This window comes from Lineus longissimus, chromosome 15 (genome assembly GCF_910592395.1).
Source record: "Lineus longissimus chromosome 15, tnLinLong1.2, whole genome shotgun sequence".
Taxonomy (NCBI): domain Eukaryota; kingdom Metazoa; phylum Nemertea; class Pilidiophora; order Heteronemertea; family Lineidae; genus Lineus; species Lineus longissimus.
In genome coordinates this window covers 10,828,093-10,839,939 of record NC_088322.1, presented here as the reverse complement: position 1 = coordinate 10,839,939, position 11,847 = coordinate 10,828,093, and the positions used below count along the sequence as shown (strand labels likewise).

The following is an 11,847-nucleotide window of genomic DNA, read 5'->3' as shown; positions in this document are numbered from 1 at the left end:
AAATTGACAATACTACAACTGATGCAAAGAATAACACGGACAACGGGCTCTTCTCGTGGTCAGTACACCACAGCAGTGAGCATGTACAGCGTTCTTCATAGAAGAAGTCGTATTACACACTGAAAGCCACGCATGTGTGAAAGGTTTTAATATCCTTGGATAAGAGTCTGAGGGACAAATCCAATTGTAGAACACTATTAACTCATGTGAATTTGAAGGTTATTGTTCTCTATAGAACCATCCCTTTGTTTGTCACCAATATAATCGGACACTCTTTCCAGGGGGCAGTTTAGACTGCCACACCGTATCATCAAATGCAACAGTGGTCGAATCTGGTCGAATTCAGAACCAGGGTCGTATCGTCACTGAGCTAACTTAGTATGATAGCGCCTTTTCCTTTTTGCCTGTTTTGAACAATGAGGGAATGGGACAATCGTGCAAAAGATGAAAAAAATTAAGAATGCCGCTAATTACAACAAATAATCATATTTATTGATTTAATTATCTTCATTGTTTATATACACATTAAACCGTACCGATAATAAATATTGACATTTACATATTGTACAAAGTTTGCAACATGTTTGAGAGGGTACTATACACGTATACGCTCAAACGTAGTTATCGAGCGGTGTGCAGATGCGAAAGACAAATCAGACATTCAGGGCCCGAATATCGGTGCGAAAGTGGTGACCGACCCAATTTTGATAGTCCGACCATATTGTTTTTACCAATTGTTTAGGAATTAACAGTACCTTCAGTAGATTATGGTCATACATTAAGATGCTTGTGAGTTCAGGCAAATCAGATATAGACACCCAATTCGTTCTCCTTCATGTATCTTGCAATAATGCTCGATTCAAGGAATTAATATTTGGAGGTTCAATTTGGCGGCCATTGTATTTACATCATCAACGGTTCATTGTAGTACCATTAAAACCAACATTAAGAGAGAAAAACAACTCCATGATCGGGCAAAAGGAAAGTCACTATAACGTAATTTGGCAGTTATTTTGTGGTTTGTCGGTGCCTATGAGTTTCTTGGAAAGAGTAAAGATCTCTGGACAAAAAAACCTACGGAAACCCTCTTCCAACACCGCCAAAGTCGCCATATTAGAACTGAACCGGATGGTGTTGGACATCAACGTGTAGGTTTTCTAGACAGGAAGCGTGGTAACTTGCCAACACCCTTGATACTTATTCTCGCCAAAACACAAGCCATATAATAGTTTCTCAAATCTTACCACGCAAGCGCCATAAAACCACCACAGCTTTTCCGAAAATTAATAAAACTGTATAGCATATCGGTGATGACGAGTATGAGGCGCCCAGAACAGGAATTAGGTAGAGTCAGAGAACTGTCTTCTTACCATAAAATCGAAATAAAATGAACGAGGTATTAATGTTGGGAGTTAGTTGCAAAACTGGCGCTAGTGGTCGACCATACGGAAGCACTGCGCTTTTGCCTTTTTTGATGGCCTCAACGATAAGCGGTATGAGAATACAATGTATATAGACTGTAAAGAACGTTCTGGAGCCGGCTGTTCAAAGCTCCGCTAGCTGCTAATGGTGGCTTGGCAGCCGCTAAACTACCGTTATCTTAGCATGCCACCAAATTTGTGCCGTTAGGCTTAACTGCCCCTATGTCACCGCAAAGTTTTAGCGGCACCCCAAGGTTCCCGCTAAGTTTAGTAGCGGTCACTAAAACTCAGCAGTCGCTAAACTAACAAAGCTTTGAACAACCGGGCCCTGGAGTATCCCCAAATTTCATTGTTGTACGTGAACTCAATTTATTTTCCACTTAACAAGCATTTCAGCTGAAACTACTTCACATTTCAAACTTGAATATTCAACTCAAGCGAAATAGAGATGTATCTACCCGGCTTTACAAGTTTTGCCGTTGCGCTGTAGTCCTGATCGAAATCTTCAGTCCCTAATTGATCGGCTGTTCTCTGTGCAGATGTCTCAGACACCAATTAATATATATTAGTAGTTTATATACATGATATGTACATCCAGATGCATTTTTACAACATACATTATTGATAAATTATGGTGTGTTTTTTTTACAATATTTCTATAAAAGTACATTAACATTTGCAGTAAATGATGTGCGTAATGCAGTTTTTGGCACAGCTACACATATATACAAGCCTCTCATGTCAGTAAATAAAGTTCACACCTTTACCGGTGACCAGTTACGAAACATGTCCAACAAAGTTAGAATCTGACCGAACCACTTAACCACTGATTCCATTAAGTGTTTTCCCCTGCAGTTGCCGCCACGCCAACACTTTCCTCGGTTTCAGTGGGTACTTGGTAATCAACAGTTAACCAATCATGGACAGGTGCGTTTGGCATCGAATGATGATATACAGTAGACATGTATTTCTACGTCAATCTAACTGCGCTTTCGGATGATTTACATGACCAAACAACCGCCGTAGCGACGGACAACAGCCGAAGCGCTACATTCCCACTTTAGACCAAGCCAAAAAAATACCGAGGCGTATGTCACTGTAATGCAGCCAGAAGAATTGTCGCTCAAAACAGAATGTGCATCGACATCGATTTTATAGTAGTCCACACAAGATGTTTCCCTTGGTGTAAAATGCCGTGTCGTGGCCATCAAGGTATACTGAAACACATTATTCAGCAGGCTCTCCCAACACATTAAGGTCCACTCTAACCAAAGGGTAAGGGTCTTCTTCGTCCAACCTCAACTATAAACAAGTATGCTTCAACTTAGTCCGCGTACATGTTTCACAATGCACAGTACAACACCACTTAAAGATGCAACTACATCGCTCTTTCACTATGAAACTCTCAGTCTTATGGCCCCGGCCGCAGCACATGATGTCGCACCCGTCCGTCCCTATCGACGAGGCATTACACTCCCGTCCTTTGGTGCCAGCATGGCCGAAAGTGCTCGATCGGTCACAGAATGACGGCGAATTCTCGAAATAAACGATGTCTCTGGCTGTCGGCGGTTTGTGCGTCGCATCATGCGGGATGAGGTTAAACTTCTTCGGTCGCCGACTTCTTCCCGTATTTCCAGCGTTACCTGTGATCATAAAAGGCACGTACCAAGGTTAGAACAAGCTTGTCACTGGGAGGCAGGTTGATTTTAAAACGTCACAGAACATAACATAACCCCGGAAATTCGAGGATTTGCAGTATTGGCGTAGATAAAAATGATGCAAGAGAGAACAATTGTTGGCAACATTCCTCATAGCGAGTATGACTCGGCAAAATTTGTACCAAAATTGTTGCTGAAACACTGTATATTATCAAGAACTAATAGCCTTTATTAATTGTTGAAGGCATACATGTAGTCAATCACCATACATACCACCGACGACTCTCGTTGCTCCGTCGAACTTATCCTTCAACATGTTGCCGACCTTGCGCCACGTGGGTAATCTCATCCAGCAAGTCTTCATCGTGCAGCTCCCCGACATTCCGTGACACTTACATTCCTGTTTCATCTCCTCGGCGACGTGCTGCAAGAAAGACAATCTATTGATAGGCGCAACACATTAACCGTGACTCGTAGAGCCTTCTTTGAGAGATCGGGACACCGGGACGCCATGAACCCACCCCGCTTTGGCCCCGTATTGCGCTGAAAGAACGTAAGGTGTGAACTAGGTTGGAAGAAGGACTCCTAGTGAAAAAAAGGTTTGACTGGTGTGACCACTTCTGCCTTATTTGATTATCAGGTAGATATTGATGTACGTAGCCAAACTGTAAATCGTCTCTGAACGAATACATAAGAATGGGAAGACTTTTGGCAACACCTGGTCGTTATGAGTGTTTCAGTACGAGGTTAAGCCATAGGAATTTGCTTGCTGAAAGAACGGCGGACCAGTGTTTTTTTGACAATGGCACGTTTTCCCTCTCAATACTAAACTTTTTCTTGGATTTCTTTATCCCTTGGGTGATATATTTCACGGGCCAAACTCTCAATTTCAACTCGGTGACAAATTATAATGTTTATGGTTCATTTATTCAGATCCTGTTAGTATCAAATTAGACCGACGTGACTCCGAACATAATGATGTCACACATTACGACATGCATCAGGACACGGGCTGCATGCGCATCAACTGCAATAATTAACATCAACTTGTCAACTATCAGTCACGTGACATATATGGAGACGAGACAGGCCATAAAAAATGTGGAAGTGGCCTGGTGACTGGAACCTCGACAATCTGACGTCGGCGATATTTACCTTTAGTTTGTGAACCTTCTTTAGAAGAATGGCCTGACAATTACGATAACTGGGCGGCTCGACTATAAAACTTAAACCCGGGGCAAAGTAATTGCCTGGAACAATTGCCGACCATTTTGATACAATCGCCTACACTTTCCCCACCTTTGGCTCAGCATTGTCGAATTTAACACCCATGTGAGAAGTGCCGTTTTATGGCTGTTTTACCGTGGGAGGACAAGTGTTGGGAGACGTTATTCTCGAGCTGGAGGTGGAATAATGCGACGCGAATACAACATAACTAATCAATCCCAATACAGATTTGGTAGATATGAGTAATCCCAAAAGCATATTACTTAATAATCCTCATCTCCTGGAACTGTCATGCCAAACAGAGGTTTTTGGGCGTGAATGACCAGCCGAACATAAATGAGCCCATAGCAGCCACTTGTGACACAAGTCTCTGGGTCGTTTTAAGTTCTCACTTTGATTACAATAATGAAGGACAGTGCAGCTCTGATCTACTTGATACTAAATGAAGTGTTCTTTGAAATATTTTTGTAAAAAAAAATTTATTACAGACAATTTAATCATACTGGGTGTATTGTATCCCACCCCGCCCTCTTAGCCTGGAGATGTGACGGATAAAGGTATATGATTCTATTGATACCCTGACCGTCAATACCTCTTTTACGTGATTTCAACAGCAAGTGCATTTTTTCGTGGCACTCTGTATAAATGGAAACTTACAACCGGAGCCTTGGCCAGACATGCAAACTCAGTAAACATGGCGATATTTATGAGATAGAAGACAGAACCGCGACCAATTCGACTCTATTATTTTATTACGTTTAGACACCAAAGATGGAAAATATTTCTCCCCTAACCCTCGTAAACTAACAGCAGTCTGGTGGCAGTGCCTTACACACAGCAGACAAATTAGATTCGGCCCCAGGCTCTTGTCTCGCTCAGGGGGTCAGACCAGTTCAGTGTTTAACCATTGAATTGCTTGGGTAAAAGATTGACCGGAAATGCGGAAAGAAATGTATAGTGCGTGTAGTGCAATTCTGCATTGATGGTTTTGGTCAAGGGTGTCGCAATTGAGTAAAGTGCACAGTCAGGGTGTGAAACCATTTCTTGAAAGATTTCCTTCAGGCGTTTTATCAGATCCAATCAAACGCTCCCCTTATCTCTCGGAGTAGAGGATAATTATATATGAGTATTCTAGAGCGTATATTGGAATGTTCACAAACACGACCAAACCCCATTGCTTTGATCTATCAGGGCCTCTCCGACACAGAAGGCAAGGCGTCTTCATGTATTTTCAAGTCGGATGTGAGTAACAATGGTAATGAAAACAAACCCTTACCAATCTACCCGCTTCATTGTTGTGCATATTCATCATGTATCTCAAATCTCGCCCTCTCTCGACCACGTCCACGAAACTTCGAGAATATTTATGCCCGAAAGCGGCGTTGTCACTGCAGCCGCCCCATTGCCAGTCCCGGCCGCTGGGTTTGTTTGTCCGATAATCACACTGGCAGGTATATATACTGCCCTCACTGCAGCCGCGGGATGTAGCGTGGGTCACTGCTGCACTTGTTAAGGAATATATGAATGCTGTTTCTCTCGAACCTAAAACAAGACCAAAAGGGAAACTTATTAGTAACGGTCCAGAGAGACCGTTGCTTTTAACACAAGTATGACATACAAAGGGAAAAAACCGAAAACTGTCATTTTATGAATTTAGTTGAAAAGAGGGTTGTTCCATATTAGAGCACCACCCTCCATCTATCCATTTTATACTGAGTGAAATTTCACTTGCGGGTTTTTTCTTGTTTTTTTTTATCATGGCAAACCCACTTGCAGCGTAACTCTAGGCGATTGGAGAAGCTCTCTCTCCAGTGTGATTTATTGCGTCAGAATAATTTACATTAAGATTTCCATCACGTTACGTTTGAAGTTTCCAACATGTGATGTATTTTCATCACGTGATGTCATTCGTGCAACCCCCCTTGAAAATCAATTGCATCCACTTCAAAACATTTGAGATCGTCAGTCTCTAATAATTCATTTAATTCAATAACATTTCATTAAACGGAAGTTTCAATAAAACTTATTGGAGAAATTTGGACACGACACTTGAAAAATGTGGCGCCGGTAACCCACACCCAGACAAAGTAGACAATACACAATCCGTAATAGGGCTACGAGGATTTTATTTTACTGCTACGAGGCTAGAGATGGTCTATCGTTTTACACCGATATAACCTCTTCATAATTAAATTAACTGATTAAACCAATAAAACACGAGCATCGGGATGTGTGACTGCATATTGTACTTTTTGCAGAGCCCGCCCCCAACAGAATGATTTTTAAGGGCAGCTTCACTGATTTCTACAGAGAGTACACACCCAAATGCTCCCCGAGTTCTATGTTTCCCCTATACGCTGAAAGATAAATTTATGTTTTAAAGGGTTCCTGTTAACCAAAAAACAGGCACGATGTTTTAAACCATATCAAGTTCAAGTTTGGGCTCAGGGTCAGGGTTGGAAACAAGAAAGTTGGTTTGGGTGAAGTTTAAGGGGATTTTCGGGTCAGGATTTCTTTCCATCACCCTTGACAGCACTGTGCCCCTGAATGAGCAATGAATAAAACGTTCGATTTTGCCTTCCGACATACACCTGGGGAACATCGGATCCGGGGATCATATACATAGAACCTGGGGAACCCCAGATGTACGCAATAGGGTTCAATCTAACCTACATGTATGAAGTTGGAACTTACCAGTGTGGAGCATCTTCCCGAAAATCGACCCTCCGTGACTGCTGTCCTTCGTGGGGCAATTCCACCGCCGGGCCTTCAGCTGAAATTTACACTCCGCAATCGCCATCTTGGCTCCTTTGATGATTGCTTGTAAGGAACCTGGATTTTTTGTCACTAGGCGGCGCTGTTTCTTTGTGAGCGGTTGCAGACTTTTGCTGATTTGGACGGTTGACATTGCACTTTTGAGGTCATTTGAAGGTTGGTCAGCATTGGCCAGAATCCTGTAAAAAGAGCACGTCATACATGTCATGTCGCGTCATACATGTATGGTACGGCATAATACAATAAATTATCATAGTGACGCTGAATGTACGTGTGTGCATGCGTGTGCACGGGTGTGCAAGCGCGTTGGTGGGAGAGGTACAGAGTCTGCATTGACCGTGCATGAATCCTTCACAAACTTCACCGAGATCGCACAGGACGTCACGCATAACAATTTAGTCTCCGGAGTCGCCAGGTACACTACCATTGGCTAATTAATGTGAGGCACGTGTCTCAATTCAATTATCATTAATAACATTAACAACACAGTTCTGATCGGACATCGAAACTTCTAGTGATTGTTTTCCAAACAATTAGAACCGACTAACTCTAATTATAAGCAGATTCATAAAAATTCATTCATAAACATTTCGTACGGATTTCGTGTGCTCTTTATAACACTATACTTGTATGCGCTAGGCGAAATTTGATAATAAAGAAAAAAGAAATAAAAATTGCCCTCGTCATATTTTGTTTTTAAATATCAGTCGAGAACCGTATCTCAGTTCAAATTGGGTGTTCGAGGGAATAATTACAAACAAGATATGAGTATAACTGTCTGTTAGATAGACCGAATTCCTTTTAGGGTATAATCTGGGAAATTGGTGAAAACCTTACCCGCCACTGTGGCGGTTAAGTTACAGTATATCAATGTTTATACCCTACCGAAAAAAATCCGAAAAAATATTTATACTTTGTTTGCAGACGAGTGGATGCAGGAAAGTATCAGATAGTTTCCCAATCGAATCCACATTTTCGTTAGGCCAAAGCCAGTTCTCTGAACCCCTGGCGTTGAACTCCCCAAGATCACGTCGGATTCGTGCACCGCCGTAGCCTGGACCATAAAGATGGCGATATTGGCATTTAATGTAATTTACAAGGCAGTATGATTTGTGCTGAATGCTATTCGGTGATGTCAGAACTAGACAAAATAGTATTTTACCGACGTCTGCAGTTGTCCCAGTTGGGTTGTTAGTCGTCTGAGCGCGTGAGGGGAATGGGTACAATTGTGGCCGCTTCCTCGTGCGCCGTGCACCAATGCCCGAAAAAGAGCTGATTTATTATTCATATCGGCAAAGTCTTTTATTTGAAAAACTCTGATATCGTCAAGTATTACAGAAAGGAATGTTTCAGTAGCTATATTTGAGGGGACAGTTGTTCAATCCGCTTTAGAGACAAAAGCGCAATAGCAAATATCCTCTGATAGCTTGCAGTTGCGCAAAAGTCATGAAAAAATCCTCGCCAGCTACGAGTGGGAACCAGCCTAGGCAACATATTATTTTAATCAAAAACAGCTGTAAATAATACCGGAATAGCCCTCCTCCGTCAGAGTGGTAGCCCCACAAAACTTCCCCAAGTCCAAAATAAAAACAAAAAACACGTGGTTTCAGAATTGACGCTCCAAAAATATAGATTTATCATTTTCTACATATTCAACATGGCGATCTGATCCAATTTTCATAACAGCGCGCAAGATACTTTTCACGCTAGTATGATCATTCGGCTCCTGTTTAATGGCTATCTTCAAAAACAAATACAAAAAGGTAGAAAAGAAAAATATCGCCACTAAAAAAATTGAAATTGCCCTTCTTCATAAAGTTGATAGATTTACATAGATTCTCGAAGCATAACCTGGAAATGATGATTCGCGGCAATTTAATTTCGCGGGTTTTTTAAATGAAACTTTGGCGTAATTTCCCTCTAGCGTTTTGACCATCCTGTATAACAGTAACTTCACTTAGTTTTTTCGCATCCACAAAATTTCGCGTTTTTTAGTAAACGGGACCCCCCCCCCCCCCCCAACAAAAAAAAAGGTTACGCAAATCTTTCAGCATCGCAATCAGAAAATCAAGGTAAAGACGCCTTGCCCATGCGGCACGTTTTCGCCGTTTCTTTAATCGTAATTGATGAACTAAAGTTTAAGCCATAGATTGATCAAAAAATTATTAGTAAAATTATATTGGATTAATCCTAATACATACCACCATTTGACTCCCCTGACTTTGTACCGATGCGGTCGTTTTTTGCTGTGTTTTAATTTATTCACTTCGTTGGCATCAGAAGAATCCGGTTCTGCGCTTGGTGATTGTTCCGGTAACGCCGTGCACAGCACTAACGAAATTAAGATAACTGTCGTCACTGTTTGCCGAAAGCCCGAATTGCTTTTAAAAAGTAATCCCCGTTCGGTAAATCCCAACATGGTTGAAGTGTAGTTTCGTGGCGTGAGTTTTCTTGCTCCTAGCGGCGAGTGGGTTTTGTTTTGAGAAATGATATGGTCCGTGGCTGGTATGAGAGTGCGTTACCATTGAGGCGTGTTGGCGTGTGACTGGCCAGCCCATCCAGTCAGGGCTATAAACCTGTCCGTCACAGCCCACAGCTCGAGCAATTGCAGCAAACACACAGGCAATCCACGCTATTTTGCAAAGCATTTAATCTTGTTTAAAACAAACAATTTAACCAAAATGCCAGTTACGGCGACCAAGTTTTTGTTGCAATTACCCGATATTGACTCGAAATAAAAATCTAATTTCTTCAACAATGGTCGCGTTTCAGTGTGATTTTTGCTAGACACGAAAATGGCAGTCGCCGGTGCCAATCTGGCCAGCGCGTCCGTCTGAGGTGAAAATGGCGAATATCAAATAAATGCCCGGCAAGACTTTGTGTTTTGATCAACCGTATGTTGTGACTTGACGAACCGGCGTGGTCATATTGACATTACACGCTTCCGTCTTGTGGAAATCACAAGAAATGCGGTGGGTTGACGGCCCCGACACCTCCCTGCATGTGGGTAATACGGATACTTAACCAGGCGGGTCGTTTGTTGTGGTTTGCCCGAACCACCGCCAAACCTTTGATCTTTTCACCTATTTCCTCTACCTACAGCAAAGTTACACCCATTTTACAACTTCGCGCAGAAACTTTAATGAAGTTAAATAACTCAATATAATCAAACAAAAAAAGAATTGTATGCGACAATCCCTGCGTATTTAACTTCACAGACAAAAGTAAATTTTACGACGATGGGCGATTGGACGTCCTGCGCGCGGGCCGCCTCTGATGAAGTCTATTTTAGAGCTCGTTATTACAACGTAGCAGAAAATGAATAATCGGGTAGTGCTAAACGGTTGCAATTTCATTTATGTATAATTGTTTTTAACATGCAAAATTGCTGTTTCTCCAACTGGTTTCTCAGAGTCGTACATTCGGCCGATGTCATCCGTAAAGTCACTATGACGTGCTGTCTTACTTATGACGAAACCTATCTAAATGAACCTCCGCTGGCAAATTACGAACCGTGTCCTCCAGACAATTTCTGACACACTTCCCATTTTCAAATTCGTGAATCCGTGCACGAATCAAAGTTACTCTAGTCTTTTAAGTATGGAAAAGAATATGAATATAACAACATTGAGATATGTAGTATATTCAAATGATTTCATGTTGCATTTAAACGTCTACCCTAGAACGAACGAGCGACTTTTGTCACAGCAACTTGCTACTATAATCGCTGCGATGTGCGTCAAAAAGATATTTCGTCTACGCCGATAAGACTCGACCACTAGGTTTGATATTGCCGCACTTAATAAGCAAAAAACTGTCGCAAATGTAAATGCCTATCGCGCAATACAGGTAACTAATGCATGTAATGAGGTCGAACAAACTGGGAGCAAAGGTATTGATCTAAGCTGCATGTGGCCCAAGTTTGATAAATCTATGGCTTATATTATAGGAGTTATTCGAAGTAAAAAATGTACAACATTTTTTGTGCCACCTGGTATCAACAGTACATCGATATTGAACTTTCGCACAGGAACTGCTTAGCCTTCAGATAATGTTATTGTTGTGACAGTGCTCTCCAACACGGCGCCGCTCGTACTGTGGAATGAAAGTCTAATTAAACATTGTTTACTTACTAATTAACGGATTTAATAGTGATTAAAATACGTTGTAGTAATTGGGACAAAAACACTGTCTTAATCGGGTCATGGAGATCTTGTATAATCACATAATTACACCTGCTTCATTGTACTGTACTCTAATTAGATGGGTTTTGTTGATTAAGCCCAATTAGCTTGTTGAACTATAGTCTCGCTGTCCAAGACCCCATCAACAGCAATACCAGGAAACACACATCACTTCGGGGGCCAAATGCCGAAGTCTCCCACAGTAATGCCTGTTATTTTTACGATTCCTGTAGAACATGCCAAAAAATCTATAATGAGCATCTCGAGTTTGACAGCCCATAGTAGAATCCGTTGTCCCCGGACAATATCTTAGGACATTTCAAATGCAACACAGCATCTTCCTGCGGTCCTGTCAACTCGTCGTGCTTTGGATCAACCGAACAATAACCAGTTGAATTTGAGGTAACGCTTCAGCGCGGTCCATAAAAAACGTGCTCTACCGCGACAATCCTCGCAACACAGTATGCGCCATGAATGTTTTCATCACGGTGTTATACGCAGCAAGCTACGTCTCCAATGGATAGAACAGTTTATTACTTTATTATGCATTCATATAATTTAGGAAGTGACTACTTGGCAAGC

General features: G+C 41.8%; 1 protein-coding gene across 1 annotated transcript; it reads right to left on the bottom strand.

Moving 5' to 3' along the window:
* Positions 1 to 470: 470 nt before the first annotated feature.
* On the bottom strand, positions 471 to 9,575 carry LOC135499576 (protein Wnt-1-like). The gene is made up of 5 exons (XM_064790436.1): positions 9,283 to 9,575; positions 7,001 to 7,260; positions 5,583 to 5,848; positions 3,353 to 3,503; positions 471 to 3,064 (listed from the first exon to the last, which is right to left on the bottom strand). The coding sequence occupies exons 1-5, from the start codon at positions 9,498 to 9,500 to the stop codon at positions 2,724 to 2,726; spliced, it is 1,236 nt and encodes a 411-aa protein (XP_064646506.1). The 5' UTR covers positions 9,501 to 9,575; the 3' UTR covers positions 471 to 2,723.
* Positions 9,576 to 11,847: the final 2,272 nt, after the last annotated feature.